At 40.3% G+C, this 17,106-nt stretch overlaps 1 protein-coding gene across 1 annotated transcript in view; it reads right to left on the reverse strand.

The window, feature by feature from the left end:
• LOC145657973 (uncharacterized) overlaps positions 1-17,106 on the reverse strand; it is a 150,785-nt gene that overhangs the window by 29,147 nt on the left and 104,532 nt on the right. The window contains 1 exon segment of the mRNA XM_081714849.1: positions 2,844-2,969. Within this exon segment, the coding sequence (XP_081570975.1) occupies positions 2,844-2,969 (126 nt within the window).

Genomic DNA, 17,106 nt, shown 5'->3' on the forward strand with positions numbered 1-17,106 from the left:
GGTTTGGGAATAGCACCAAGCAGGACAGACAAGCACTCCAAAGGGTAGTGCGTTCAGCAGAGCGCATCACTCACACGGAACTTCCTGACCTGCAGACCATCTACTACAAGCGGTGCCAGAGCAAGGCCAGGAAAATTGTGAAGGACCCCACCCATCCCAACAATAGACTCTTCACTCTGTTGAGGTCAGGGAGGCGCTTCCGCTCCCTGAAGACCAAGACAGAGAGGCTGAAGAGGAGCTTCTTCCCACAGGCCATTCGGGCCCTGAATCAGGGAAACTGATAAACTGTGGGGACCACCACCACCATGTAACATGACTGTATATCTGTACATCTGTATATATAGATTTATACTCAAGTACCCTGTTACACAACAACTGTAGATATGTTATTATATAAAATGGATCTGTACATTCTGTAGATTGTGTACATATATACCCAACCATATACATTGTACATTGTGTATATAATCATAATATACATATATTGTACATACTTTGTTAAAAATATTTTTGTACATACATAGAATATATATATTTACCTGCATATATATATTTTTCTCTATGCACCCCTGTTTCTCTTCCTCAGTTTGGACAGAGCACTCTCCACCATTTCACTGCACGTTATACTGTGTATGACTATGTATGTGACGAATAAACGGAACTTGAACTTGAACTTGAACTTGAACTTGTGTGAAAAGGTACATTTTGATTCAGGCTTTTAAAGAGCAGATACTACAGACCCATTTATTAGTGATAATACATATTTTGGTAAATAAAGATAAATAAAGACTTTTACGTAACAAAATTTCAACTACAGTTTCTGATATTCACTCTGATTCAGTCTAACATTTTCTCACAGATTCCAACCACAGGGAAGTCACAGGGATAAACAGCCCAGGTCGATCCATTGTCAGCAGCAAACCTGTATCCAGTTATAGGACAGTCTTCATTTCTTTCATAGTCATTGGGCTCACCCTGCCACCAGTACCTGAAAGCACACAGTGCATAAATGTGCCTTCTGAATTTCACACCCTGAGATGTAGACTTCATCAAATGACTGCAACTTGACCAGAGTTCAGTCAGAATTATTTTTATAATAGGCAGGAGGCAGGTCACCCTATGACAAATGATTAGGATAGCTTGTAATGCTCAACACAACAATTCTATTATAAGTGTATTGCACTTCAGTAAAAAGAGTGAAATCCCTTGTTGCTAATGTAACCAAGTCTATCATGTTCTCTCACTGATTCAAGTGCATATTTAATATATGGCTGTAACTGCAAAAATCCTGGTTGTCAGTCCACTGGTTGTTGACTGAAGATTGACTTGTATGATCACTCCACTTCCATAGTGGTAAAAATCGACTGGAATGGTTGTGATTTCTTCCTAAGAACCAGGAACAACTCATGTTTTATTGAACCAAGTCATTCTCCTCCCATCTAGAGTCAGGCTACACGCCAGTTGTTGATATGAAGACTCTACATTTTGATAGATTAAGCCGAGGGCAGCGATGTCATCCTCAAATAAACTCACTGTGGTACCTTTAAAATTGAACAGGTCATTTTGAAGAGATGTACAATCATGTGTACAAAGTGAAAATTTAGAGCACAGACAGTAACCCTGAGGAGTACCAGTGCTGATTTTAATTGAGCACTAACTCTACTCCCAACTGTGATCTGTTAGAAAGTCCAATATCTTGGGTATATCAAGATCAGTTGGTGGCCTAACTGTATTGACATTTAACATTGAAGGCATTTAGCTGATGCTTTTATCCAAAGCACCTTACAACTATGGCGGACTACAAAGTGAGCAATTAAGGGGTTACCTTGGCTATGCACTATGCACTATGTCAAGATTGAAGCTGCAATACATAAAGCTGGCCACCAGAAGTCCCCATCTCCAGAATTCTAATAGTCACCATAGTTACTGCTCACATGCACCAGCACCATGCTATTTAAGACTACCTGAACCTCAGTATCATTGTGAAGTATTGCCGACAATCCCAGTGTGCATCACAAACATTTTCTTTCTTTGTAGAGCCTGGTCTTGTATCACTTGAAATAACCTCCCAGGTGTGTTATGATGGCTGCCCACGAGGACAGACTTGTCTCTAAAGACTTTGGATTAGTTCTGTGGTCTCTCACCCAGTGGTCAGTGCTGTGCTGTCCATCCATTTCCAGGATCCATCTGTGTCTTTGTCAGTCAAACCGATCCAGTATGAGGAAATGTTTTACTGATGAAATCCTCTGAAGTGGTAACATATACAGAACTGTGCAAAGGTTTTTGACATGTGTGGAAACAATGCTGCAAAGTAAGAATGCTTTGAAAAATAGAAGTGTTAATAGTTTATTTTTGTCAGTTAACAAAATGCAAAGTAAATGCACAACAGAGAAATCTAAATCAATATTTGGTGTGACAGTCAAAACCTTTTTACTTTGCTGCATTTTTTCCACACCTGCCTAAAACCTTTGTACAGTACTGTATATATTCAAAATTGTAGTGAAGTACGCCAGGTTTCCAGAGAAACAGGACATTTCAGACAGAGGTCACTCATCAGCTGTGCAGCACTTCTGACACACACACACACACACACACACACACACACACACACACACACACACACACACACACACACACACTCTCCACTCTTTATGATCACTAGGTCTGCTCCTCTTTGCTTGCAGTCATTTCTGCTCTTACGCCAGAATTTTTTCTCAGCAGTGATGTAGTAAATACTGAAGTTGAAATAACTCCATATTTGTGCAGATTATTTTCACAACACACACACACACACACACACACACACACACACACATACATATATGCTCTTTCGCTACAGTCACATTGTTGTAACTGCTCTGTAACTGTCTTATTTCAATAGTCAAGTTGTTATAAGTGGTCTGTAAAAGGTCCCTCTCTACAGTCAGGTTATTGTAGCTGCTCTGCAACTGGTCTCGCTCTGTTGTGCACTTCACCCACAGTACTGTGATGGCAACTAGCAGGAGAACACACAACAGCCCCAGACACACTGCAGCCAGTCTGAAACATCTGCTCCCTAAAGTGTCAGCTGTGGGATAGTGGGTAAATGCACTTAAACACATATAGCTTTAGGCTCATATTAGCTGAACATTCATGTCAATTTATTATCTTTACACTTAGATAATTTTGTAATTATAAAGTTACAAAAATATACTTTCTCAAATAAATGTGTAAAAATGTGTGATGAGTGTGTTGAGTTTTTGAGGTAGTGTAGTGTGGTTCCACTAATGTAGGGCTGTAATGTAGGGCACAGTTTAATGATTTTGCTACTTAGAGGAAATCAAATGTGTGGAAAGTGTTGGAAAATGTGTGCTCAAATACAGTTTACATTACTTTTAATGCTAGTAAAATATTCCAAACTTCACCATATCTTGAAAATACAGGTACGTAGCCTTCTTTGCCTATATGACAGGGCTATATCCAAGGTACTGATCATGTAATTACAAAAGTGCTGAAGAGGACATGGAATTTTAGTGGTCAGTCAAGAGCTTTGTGGAAGGCAGAAGACAAATTGACCACAGGTTTTGAGTGGGTATGTGCTGTGTGTGGGTGTGTTGATAGTGGAGGACTTCAGTTTGTTGGTGTCATACTATCTTTTGTGTTTTTCTTTTACCCTTATAGGGAGGTATCTAAGTAGAAATAATCTTACATTGTTCTAAACACGTGTACACATTTTGTGTTTCTATGGTTGTACAGAACACACACTTAACATTCATTAAACGATGTTCTTACAAAGTGCTTATTATGGCTTTATAAGGCCAAAGCACTGGAGTCATATCATTTAGCACTGCAACATTCTTGATTGGGGTCCCTGTAGTAGGAACACATGTACAGATATGTTTGGAGTACACATTCCTTAACACATAATACAGAATATACACTGGGAATCTGGAAAGCCTAATTACATCTCTGTTCACCACAGCTCTGTGTCCATAAAGCCCACATCTGCAGGAGATGACCATCAGAGAAAGGTCAGAAAAAAAAGGTCCTCTTATATTTTCTAGGCAGGTGACTTCCAGTTACAGGAATGGTTTTTTTTTGTTTTTTTTCTGGTGAATTCAATTTGAGTCCAGTGGTTGTAGGTGATGTTTAAGCATAGATGGAATGAGGGGCTTTGTTGAATTCACAACTCGACCACATATTGTCTTTTCTATGATGTTTTCCATAACGGGAATGATCGCTTTCTGGTAAATTCAATTTGAGTTCAGTTGTTGAAGGTGATGTTTAAACTTAAATGGAATGTGGGAGCTTTGAATTCACTCCTCAACCACACAACCACACACTCACGACATCCTTTTGTCATCAACAATGCAGGAGCGCTGCGTGATGGGGTCCTGCTCAATACTGAAACATCTGGCTTCATGTGGGTTTATGGTTTCACCATCTAAGCTCCAGTGGTGCAAGCCATCTGTCACGTAACTGGAGTTCCTGCTGTCCACAGGTGAATGCCGCCTCTCAGATGCCCGTCGGGCAGTCATATGTGACATCCCTCCACCCGGCACAAAACAAACAAACAAAACAAACAAACAAAATGCTGAGTTTCCTGGGTCTGGTGAGCTACTGCCGCCAATAGGTGCCGGATTGTTCCTTTCATGATAATGTCCTCTGGCAGAGCTGTAGAAAAGACTGTCCTGATACGTTGGTCTGGACTGAGCCTATGTGTCACTCATTTAGGACTCTGAAATTGGCCTTGTGCTCTGCTCTAGCATTTGGCCTGCCAAACTATAATCTGCCCTTCCACCTTTACGTTTCTGAAAATGCTTCCACAGCTGTGGGTGTCCTCGCTCATGAGCACGGTGGTAGTTATTGCCCTTTATCTTATTTTTCCAAAACTTTTGATTCGGTAGTTCAAGGCATGCCGGCCTGCTTACGAGCTGTGGCTGCCTCGGCCCTACTGGTCACTGATGCAGAGAAATTGGTACTTTCTCATCCCATGGTTCTACACACTTCACATCAAGTTATTAATATTATGAATAACATTCAAACACAACAAATGACAGCACAGCGGTGTTCAGGCTATGAGGCCATCCTCTGCGCCACTCAGAATTTAACCATTAAATCACAGACAACCCTGAGTTCACCTGCTAATCTGTTGCGATCACTTTTGACATTGCTAGATCATTCTGATGAGTCTGTGCCCCATGACTGCATGGAGGCTATCCTTGAGTCCTCAAGCATGCACTCTGATCTCTCAAGCATGCCGCTCCAAGATGGCTATCACATTTTTGTACATGGCTCATGTTTTAAACTGTCTGACTGAGATGACCAATGAGTGAGCTCCCTTTGAGACCAAGATATGCTAGGATTGTGATGTTCCAACCATGGAAGGCCAAGAATAATTGGGAAGGATGAGAATTCCAATACCAGTGTGAGAAGAGTTCTGAGTGCAGGGTGCTAGTGGTGAGTCTAACTGGTGTAGTGCGGAAAGTGATAGAACCAGGACCTACTGAAGACCCATCTATAGCGGCTAGCCAAAGGGTCTTAGGTAAGGGCTCTATGGGGATGTTTAGCTCTTTAACCAGGTGGGCGTGGATAAAATTGCCTTCTACTCCGGAGTCAATCAGGGCTGTACACAGAAAGTAGGGAGTGGGAGCCCCAACATAGACAGGTAACTACCATTTTCTTAATGGGTTGGATCCCTACAGAGGCATGGGGTTTGTTATTCATGTCTCCTTTATGGAACAAGGCAGGAGACCTGTTGGGTCTAAGATGATAACGTGTCCCTGATAACATGTCCTGAAGACCCACAGTACAGGCATAGTCCCTCTTGAAAACGACGTCTCCTTTCTTCCTTGGTCAGGCGTGTGGAATCGCATTGCATAGGCCCTGCTGCAGTGTCTTGTCTGGGATTTACTCCAGTCACCAGAGTCGTATAAGTTAAGGGAGTAATGTTACCTCCACATGTTCTTCGTTCCCGCAAAAAATGGTCAAGACGGATAGCATCAGTTGATCGTTAAGCTCATCATCCCTGCAAGCCAGTTCATGCAATAACTCTGTGATCAGACCGTTCCAGAAAGTAATGATCAGGGCTGCTTCGTTCCACCCACTACCAGCAGCAATGGTACGAAATTGGCGGGCGCAGTCCGACACAGAACAGTTGCCTTGACAAAGTTTAGAAAGAATTTTTCGCGTGCTCTTACCTCATGCGGGTGATCAAACATGGCTTTAAAATGCACAATAAAATCCTCATAAGTAGTCATTTGTAAGTTCTCCCAAATGGCGGTAGCCCAATCTAAAGCTTTATTGGTTAGAGGTAAGGAATGTTATTTTAGCCTGGTTAGAAAGAGGGGGGAATGCCATTAAAATGTAGTGTGCATTGTAACAAAAAACCCTGACACTTCTCTGGAGAACCGTTGTATTTATCCGGTTTACTTACAGAGGCTACAGTGGGAGTGCTGCCAGCATCGGATGCATGAGGTGGGTCTGGCTGGGGGAAAGTAGTCATAGCATGTAACCATGATGTAAGTTCTTTGAGACATTGTCTGAGTTCTGACATTTGTACCTGTTGGTCTGTTTGTTGTGTGGCATTCGTATCCATGCACCATGTGAAACTCTTGAACACCTGTTGGTGTTGGCCCAGTAGCTGTACTTGATTGGTGATCGCTTCTTTCAACACGTCTGAATCTGCCATCTGCATGGTAGCGAAGTATTCTGTGACACGACAAGTAAGGCCAGATGCTTGAGGATGTAGATAGATAGGTTTATTTTGTTCTAGCTTCATGATAGGTGAATAAGCCAGGGTCGAAACCAAGAAAGCCAAAATAGGTATAATCCAAATCATGAGGGTAAACAGTCCAAGTCCAAAAACCAAAGAGCAATAACAAACCAGGCAAACAATACAGAAGGGCTAGGGAAAAATCAGAACAAAACACAGTCGAAATACAGGAAAGCAATTAATGAAATAACGCTCGGTACGCACAGTCAAAACTAGTGGCAATACTTTACAATGTAAGTGAGGTCTCAACAGGTTTATATACAGGTGTGGAGTGGAACACAGGTGCTGTCAATATTCCGGTGATGAGGATCTGAATGAATGTGTATGGTTGGCTGAGTCCTTGGCCTTGCGACGAATGGCATGTTGAGTATTGTAGTGAGCTTGGAGGTCAGTCGACGTGACAACGAGCTTAAGTAGATAATATTATATCGACCAGTGAACGTTCCTGTCTCAACTCGAACACGTTAAAAATTGTTTCAATGCTTTGCATCTTCTCTCATTAAATAACCATATGTATTTATACCTATTTGTAGCCAAATAGTGAGGTCACATGGCAACGTTGTGACGTCATAATACCACGTGAAATTTAAGGCGCTTATGATAGGACTCTACTAATTTCACAATCATCAGTTAATTTCATGGAGCTATTTTATCAAAAAATATTTCATGAATTTAGGATACAAATTAATTTTAGGCTACATTTCACAGTATTTATTAAACAACACTAAAGAAGCTTTATAGTTAGGATAGCCAATTAGACTCACTAGGCCTGCCATGCTAAGCCTTGTACTGACTTTACTTTAGCATGGAACCATAAATAACTTCCAAAATATAACAGCGATGTTTGTAAAGAAATGGCTTTTTAAAAATCAAAAGCAGGAATGTTTATGGAAAAATAAATCCACATTATTGCAGGTGAAAAATGCACATTACTCTTACTCTAAATCACATTACTCTAAATACCCAGCGTATTGTTCTTGTTTGACTTTTTTCCATAGCAACAGAAATCTGCTATGAGGTCTGGCATAAACTCTGTGCCGTTCAGATAAAGCACATCATATATAAAATAAATAATGTACTTGGTGGTGAACTATACTATGTGGTTCATGGATTTTCCCCACATTCCAGTAATTTTATTAAGTACACTTTTGCATAAATGGTATGACAAGAAAGGGGAATTAGCTCAAGTGGTAGAGGTACCTCTTGCTTAGCATGCTAGAGGTAGTGGGATCAATGTCCATATTCTTCAGTGTGTCTTGTCTATATTGTTACACACTTAGGAAAAGCATGTTTACCCCTGTCAAAAGAGTATAATGTTTTGGAAGTTTTTTTTAGTATTATGCAATTCCTCTTTGAAGAGTTTGATTTTCAAGAACTTTAGTAAGCAGATCACTTATTTGCATCATCTGTTTTGGTAGGACAAAGCTCATCCATGAGCCAAAGGAAGCTGAGTTAGGCCCCATTCCATGAAAATATTGGAGTGGTGTGAACCAGGATACCTACACAAGCACACATGCAAGCTGACACCTACCCTTCCCTTGTTCAGTTGTTTGGCCAGCAGACATGGACTATATTTCAAAAACATTTGTGCAGAAGCCACTGTTCAAGAGACTCTCTGCAGTGAGGAAACATATCATAAGGAAGTGTAAATTCCAAAAAAAGTTTAAGTAGGCTCACTGAATTCAAAGTCTAGAGCACTATTACACCATGATTTGTAACGATAGTGTAAAAACAGTAATGTCTCATTCGTTTTTTAGTAAAGGAATGTAAAGGTTTATGAAATATACTTAAAAAGAAGACTATTTGTTGAAGAGAGTGGTCTGGCACAGATGCCAAAACCCAAGACTGAACCAGGGCTCTTTGGATATTCAGTTTAACACTCCCCCAGCTGAGCTATTTCAACTAGTGATTGCAGGCTTTCGCCTGGTTCTAATCAAAGCGTTACCAATGAATGTAGCTCATGTTCATATTAGAGGCAACCATCACCTTTATCCCTGGTGGTCTAGTGGCTAGCCCTTTAATGCACAAGCAGTTTTAAGATCATTTTTGAACAATTTGTACTTGTTCACTTTAACACTAGGTATCTGAAATTGTACACATAGCACAATGATGATTCAGGATTCAAATTGAAGCAGACACTTAGGATTAGACATCCATTCACATCCAGGCTTATTTGTCCATCATTCAGGTTCCATTTGAGATCATCTAATACAGAAGAAAATGTCAAAAAAACATAAAACGCCTTTGGGTTTTTTGGTGTATAATGTGTCTATTGATGCTGAAGATTAATTTTCAATCATACTCTGCATTTTCTGATTCACCAGGGTCTTGTGTAATAAATTGAACAGTTTTGAGCATATACATGAAATGACTAAATATCTACACAATATTTTCCACTAGGTGTCCTACACTTATCCAAAGGGTCCAAAAACCTCTCCAATGCAAACAAAGTCATTAATCACATTATATCAAGTTTGCATGTTTATTTTTGCTAAAACATAACAGTAAGTTACTTTAGTAAGTTTCACAACAATATTAGCTTCATAGCAGCATTAGGGGAAAATACTGTACTAGCTACTACTACTATACTAGCTAATACTGTAGATGCTGGAGAAAATACTGTAAATGCTGTAATACTGTAAAGAAATAGTATACTTTATCATTTATACTTACGATTTGTAGCAGGATTAGGAATTGTTCCAGCAGTGAATGGAAACATCCAGTGATTTGCTATGCAAACATCTAAGCTATTCTATGCTAGTAGCTAAGCTAATCGATGCTAGCAGTCAAGCAGAACTCAAACAATTCCACATAAACTTCAGCTAAAATAAGCCTCTTCCATGATGTCCAAACATATTGGCAAAATCATCATATCAATCTTATAGTTTCACCAAATAGTGCCAAACAGCGCCAAACCGATGCGCTATGCTATCTGCTAACAACACTGAAGCACTGACAGTATACAGTGCGCATACCTTTAAACATTAAAGGGATGACTAAATAAGACAAGTGAGGGGTCTACGTTTTCATCTAAGCCTCCTCTATTTGATGAAACTGCTGCCAAACAAGCAGCTTGTCCTGGAAACTCTTGGAAATGCCTGGAAGTAAATGCTAGTCACCCTCCCTTCCCTTCCCCCTTCACACATAGGTGTGAGTTGCTGTTGCTCCAAGACAATGGTGCAGCAACGGCCAATAGAAATCAATTTACAATAGAAAAGGAGGGGGGGTCTAATGCTCTATTCTGGAACACTTTTACGTCAGAAGCGTACTTTTTCAGTTAACCAACGGCTTGCGTAGTTTGGGTTTGTTACGAAGGAACCGAACCGGAGGAAAAACGTTGCTTTTACGCACAGAAGTGAGCACGCAATTAAAGAAGTTTACTAACACTCTGTATACCATTTAAACATGTCATGCAGTTGTTTTGATGGTAATTGAATTTTCTATGACTAAATCAGAACTTATCTTGTACCAGAAGATTGTTTAAAAGGCAACTTAAAAGGGCAGGCATGTTTTTGTGGAAATTTTACCCAAAAAACACGATGTCTTCAGTGTGCAATTTCTGGCGAATGGATATATGCAGATGGCTGAAAATCAGTAAGCAGGTACTTGTATTAGTCCTAAGAAATGTTATGTTGATAAATGTACTGTACTTTAAGAATATTCGATTTTATCAAGTCATTTATTTGAGTATGCCCATTTGGGCCCGCCCATGGGCCCGCTAGGGGGCAATGGCACATATAGCGGCTAGGGTTCCCTTTCAAACTTCATGTTTTTGTAGAACAATAAGAAAGATGAATAACTCACTTTATGGCCTGTTATCGCTTATGCATACCATGTCCAGTATGCATCCAAACATGGTCAGTAGATTAGGAGTACAGACTTTGAAAAATATTCTTATTAGGGGGAACTGTCATGGAACGCTCACCTCCCACGAGTCACGTGGTTCGGCCCCCCACGTGCAGTGGGAAGACTGTCTTGTTTGTAACCACACCTGCACCTCTTTCATCTTTATGTATATAAACCCATGTTAAAGTGTGCAGGGTGTTGGTTATTGTCGGCATAATGTCTAGATGTAACGCGTTTCTGTTAGATGTATTCTTGTGTATCGTGATTGTTTTGCGTTAACTGTTTCATGTTTCTTGTTTGTGATAAGTGTGAATGCCTTTATGTCTTTAAATGTTAATAAAATGTTCGTCCAAGTTGGAGGAGTCTGTGCATCCCGCCTTGCGCCCTGTGGCAGTCGGGCCACCGCGCGTTACAGGAACAAAATATTTATTGCTGGCTAGGATTCAGTGCTCTCACTGCTGTGGCTTGGCTTCGATTCCTGGTCAGGGAAAGTCCTCCCCTTTTGCTCATATAAAATTGTATGTGAAAAGACCAACTTCCTTTGATGCAAATTTAAACCAACAACCTAAGGATAACAGTTCTAACTTCTACAGTCCTCCACTCCAACAAATGAGCTACCAAAGGTAGCTCAAATGTCTGAGTGCACCCATAGGTCCAAACACCAGTATGTTGGCAAGAAACACAGCTAGTTGTGCATACGAGAAATTACAATAATAGCTCTTTTCATGTGTTAGTGACACTAGTGTTCCCACTTTTCTTGAGTGATTCCAGATGGTAAAAAGAGTCCTGACTCTTACAAGTTGGAGATGTTCAGTTACTAACAGATATCTCTTTTGATGTCATTTGGATGCATACTGGACTTTGTGTACATGAAGGGAGAACAGCCATAAATGGTTAGAATAATATTCAGTGCTTTTGGAGAAAATTTCTAGAGTGTTGTCACTTAGAGAGAGAAATGATAGGCTGAAGTATCAGAAACATTAAAAGTGTAATGTACATGTATGGAAACAAAATTAAGTTACTGTGTACCGCATTGAGATGTCAAACAGCCTGTGGGATATAACAACTCCTAAGAAGCTCGATTTTTGCTCTCAAGCTGCAATGGTGGTTTTGTCATGGCTTCTAAGAGAAGAGGCTGTGGTCAGGGTGGAGTGAGTCTTTGATAACCAAGATTGTTGTTGTTTTCGTTCTCAAATAGGAAATGACATTACACAATGTCAGGTCTTTCTCATTAAACTGCAGAGAATGAAATAGAGGGCAAGGACTTGAACACGCACATATCCTAACCTGAATACAGACACTTTGCCTGAGAAACAGTTGCCTCAAGTGTTTGTTCACTTTAAAGCATTCCTAGTAAGATGACCACTCACAAGCCATTAAAATTTTACAATGATTGAGATCCATTTTATATTCTCACTTCAAAGGTTATTCAAATGTTATTAAAGGAATCTCAAAGGGCAAATTCTTTTCTTATCCTTGTGTTCTTTGCTCATTTTTTTGGATAAAACAGACTGAAAGTTGCAAGTATAGAATGACCAATCTTAAATGACAGAAGAGCAGCTTTCAAATTGACAAGAAACAGGACATGCCAATGTTTGCTAGCGATCCACAAAAAACAGAATGTAATCTGTGCATTATTTAAGGTGCACTAATTCATCTACATTGCACATTTGTTGAAATTAGTAGTGATGTGCCATTTTCCATTATTATGCAATGTGGAGAGCTCATGACGCATCCTCCGTATAGCTGTGATGACCACATCACTAATGAAACTGTGTGAGCTGCCAGCATAAAATTATTTTGCATCTTTTGCTGTTGAAGTTCACACTTCTTTGAAGAATGTTAAAGACAGGGCCTTGCAGTCAGGTACCACTCAAAGAGCATGACCACGCTCTTGGTGACTGCAATGACCACAACATTAGGGCGAATCTAGCACAAGTTTGCATTGCTGGTGTAGTGGCGAGCATAGCTCTCTTCCAAGCAGTTGACCTGGATTTGCTTCCCGGCCAACGCATCACTTTAAATGCGGCTCTGTCACTTTATGGCAAGTGATCATTACAGATGTGACACATGATGAGACATCTCCTTAAACAGCATCCACTTAGGATGGCAAAAACGCCCATTTAAAAACTTTGTAGCTATTGAATGCATCTGGCATCAAAAGCAGAGATAATAAAGTTCATAACTGTACATGCTATCAATTCACTTTATCCCACACATCAAATATTGAATATGTAATGCAAGTTTTTAGGCCAGACAACAGGCACGTAAAAACCGTCAAGTCTTTTTGATATAGAGTCATGTTGCTCCAGCAGCAAGTCTTTATAACCAAGCTGCTTATTCCTGACACAACCAGGGTTTGATTAGCAATGCTTATATTCTACTTAGATTTTAATCAACTTCAGCTTGTCAGTGGAGGACGTATTTGCTGACAACTTTCCCTTCCATTCGTTCTCAACATTATGGGGTGGGACCCTAAGCTGTTTGAATTAAAATTCAAGGATCACATTTTTTTTTCATGTTAAATCTGCTTGTTGTAATCATAAAAGCATAAACAGACCAGGAATCAAACCTGGGCTGTAGTAGTGAGATTGCCATAAACTTGCCACTAAGCCAGAAGGAAGAGCGCTAGAGAGCTGGAATTCCTCTACATCGCCAAAGATGACAAATGGACATGTAATGTAAATCAGTGGTGTTAACATGGCTATCTAAGTCTAATTTCTCCACCTCCACATCAAGTCAGGTTAAATAGGCCTACCTTTTCATCCAAACTACTTACAGCACTTAGTAGGATGGCATATTCTTCCACAAGAGCACATAGTACAAAATGCAGCATGAAATTAAAAAAAAAAAAAAAAATTGCTCTGTTGTCAAGCAATTTAAAGGCTTTACTGCTAAAGTTATTGCTGCTAGTAGTGGAACCCTGTCTTCAGGCCTCCCAGACCCACCGCTGACCAGCGCAACCGTGCCTCTGGACCCGCCACCGCTGAGCAGCGCAGCGGCACCTCCGGCCCTCCCAGACTCACCACTGAATGATGCGGCCATGCCCGCGGGCCCGCCGCGGCTGAATGTTGGGTCACCGGATCTGGCTGTTCCTAGAGTGGAGGAGGCCACTCCACAAGTCCCCGCAACACATGCCAGGCCTGTCCCAGTGCCAGGTGCCAGGCCTGTCCCCGTGGTCATTCCTCGAGACTCCCCTGTGGCCCCTGTAGATGCTACAGGTTTGCCTCTGATGACATTTGAGACTCCCTTAGTCATGCCTCGTCACCCTTGAGGTATCTCCTTCAACTTCCCGGACCCATACAAACTCTTTGGTTATGCCGAGAGTCACTTTTGAAACTCCTCTGTTCCCTGAGGCTGCTGTGCCAGCCCCCAATACTGCTCCCTTGTCTGTCTCTGTATCCTCTGTTCCTGTTTTGCCCGCTTCTGTTGCCGGTTTTGTCTAGGTTCCTGCCTATGGGCCCCTGAGCAGTTTCAGAAAAGGTTGGCTGCTATTGGTGAGTAAACTTTAAAACTTCCGTTAGTAAGCAACACTTTTAATCAAAGCAAACTATGAACCCCACTCAGTACCACAAATGAACCCTTATTCTGATTATACTTGTGAACAATAAACATAATACGCATTGTGCCAAAATAGGCTCATACCGATATTGCAAAGTAAGATGTGGCCCAGCGTCAACAGGGAAGGTACTAAATTGAACTTGTTCAACCAATCACAAACTTCATGGTATGACTTCAGTAACGAAGCTGGCCCGAGTTCCGCAGGCCCGGAGCAGGACGCAGAGACTTCCTTGTTGGTGAAACATGTTTATTAACATAAAACATATATGAAACAGGTGGCACTCACACATAGCACTTACAGTAACCATGACTATACATTTAAAATTAAAAGAACACCTATAAACATTAATGGGAACTACACAAACCAACTTTACAGCTACAGAGCTAGGAGTTAACACACACATAGCAACAATGACCAACAAAAAGAGCACACACAGACAGGGGTTTAAATAGACACATTAACACTTAGCAATAAGCCCTGTGCGAGTATATGAAATCCCGAAGGGGCGTGGTTACAAAACAGATATTCACAGTACATATGTGGATCCCCCTGCATGCGTCAGGCCTTACCATGTGACTTATGTGGGCGGAGTAGTCCATCTGTAGTAACATCACTACATTCATTTGCCAGATGCTTATTTTTTAACCTCAGTGGAGTGACAATCCAGGTACTGCATCCCCTGGAGAAGGCAAGAGCTTTATTTAGAAGTTCCTCATTTACATGTTTAACACATAGTACTGGTTTTAGTTAAACAATTAAATATTTACTGTAGATTACCATATCTTGGCTAGTTACTGTCTGATAGCTATTGCTGTCCTTGCTAGTTTGTAATAGTATGCTCACCTTCCCACTTATCATATGGTATGGCCTGCCACGTGCATGTGGAATTATTGTTGACTGTTGACTGTTTGTCAGGACTGCCCCTTACTTGTTGCCACACCCCCTTGTTAATCTAACTTTATTAGCTAATGACCCATCTGAGTAATTTAATCAGTGAGTGCAAATACATGCACTTTAATCTGATAATTGCCTAAAGTCAGTGTAAGGGTTGGTGCCAGGCCAAGGCCCCCTCCAGCCACCAGAGGGAGGCCTTGAGTCAGGCACACCACTAATCAGGCTTAACACCCGACAGCTGGGCTAGACCTATATAAGCCCAGTGACCCAGACACTCAGTGCTAGCTTTTTGCCAAAGTTCTAAATCAAGTGCCTAGCTGGTAACTTTTGGTATTGAGGTCTGTGAGCCCTTATGCTACACCTCACTAATTTACTGCGAGTGTTGTACCTCATCAATCTTAAATTGTGGTATCAATTGCTGTTGAGTTAGTCTAGATGTTGGATTTCAAAGCATCCACAGTTTCCATGTGCTCTGCATATACTGCTTCACGTAGCCAACGCAATAAATCCCCAAAAGCTTCGTTATACATTTTTTAAATTTAATCCCTTAACACACCGGCAGTTTTAAGCTCATTTTTGAACGATTTGTACTTGTTCACTTTAACACTAGGTGTCTGAAATTGTACACATAGCACAATGATCATTCAGGATTCAAACTGAATTAGACACTTGGGACTAGACATTGATTCACATCCAGGCTTATTTGTCCATCATTTAGGTTCCATTTGAGCTCATCTAATACAGTAGAAAATGTAAAAAAATAAATAAATAAATAATAAAATAACCATAAAACATTTTTTGGTGTATAATGTGTTTATTGATGCTGGAGATTAATTTTCACTCATACTCTGCATTTTCTGATTCACCAGAGTCTTGTGTAATATATTGAACAGTTTTGAGTATATACATGAAATGAGTAAATAGCTAGACATGTTTTCCACTAGGTGTCCTAGACTTCCCTGAAGTGTCCAAAAATCTCTCCAAATGCACTCAGTCATTATTTACTAAACATCATAATAACTTACATTATTAAGTTCCACAACAATATTAGCTCTTCACAGCATCATTCTTAACATCATTAGGGGAAAATACTGTAACTAATACTGTAAATACTGGGGAGAATACTGTAAAGAAATAGTTTGCTTTCTCATTTATACTTACGATTTGTAGCAGGATTACGAATTTTTACAGCAGTGAATGGAAACATCCAGTGATTTGATATGCAAACATCGAAGCTATTCCATGCTAGCAGCACCCAAGCAACTCCATATAAACTTCAGCTAAAATACGCCTCTTCCTTTGCATGATGTTCAAGAGTATTGATACTTATAGTTGTAGGAGTTTCGCCAAACAGCATCAAACCCATGCGCTAGGCTACCTGCTAACAATACTGAAGCACTGATAATACACAGTACGCAGACCTTGAAACAGTAAAGGGATGACTAAATATGGCAAGTGGGGGGGTGGTCTACGTTTTCGTCTAAGCCTCCTCTATTTGATGAAACTACTGTCAAGCACACCGCTTGCCCTGGAAACACTTGGAAACATATAGAAGTGAATGATAGTCACCCTCCCGCCCCCTTCACACATAGGTGAGAATTGCTGTTACTCCAAGTCAATAGTGCTGCAATGGCCAATAAAAATCAATATAAAATAGAAAAGGGGGGTTTAATGCTCTATTCAGGAACACTTTTACATCAGAAACGTGTATTTTCAGTTAACCAAAGGCTTGTGTAGTTTGGGTTTGCTTATAAAGGAACTGAACATGTATTTTTATGCAAAGAAGTGAGCAAGCAATTAAAAAACTGTACTAAAACTCTATATAGCATTTAAACATGGCACGCAGTTGTTTTGATTGTAATTGAATTTTCTATGACAAATTCTGAAATTCTTATACCAGAAGAATGTTTTAGCATTAATTTCCTTTGAGTTCTATAGTTACTGTAGTGTCAGCCTAATGTAATGCCCATTTTGATCAATTCATTGTTTAGTTTTGACTGTTTCCGCTGTCCTAAAACCTGTTCAACATGTTTGTTGTTCTGATTACATT

Source organism: Electrophorus electricus, chromosome 5, assembly GCF_041902795.1.
Source record: "Electrophorus electricus isolate QZ-2024a chromosome 5, ASM4190279v1, whole genome shotgun sequence".
NCBI lineage: Eukaryota > Metazoa > Chordata > Actinopteri > Gymnotiformes > Gymnotidae > Electrophorus > Electrophorus electricus.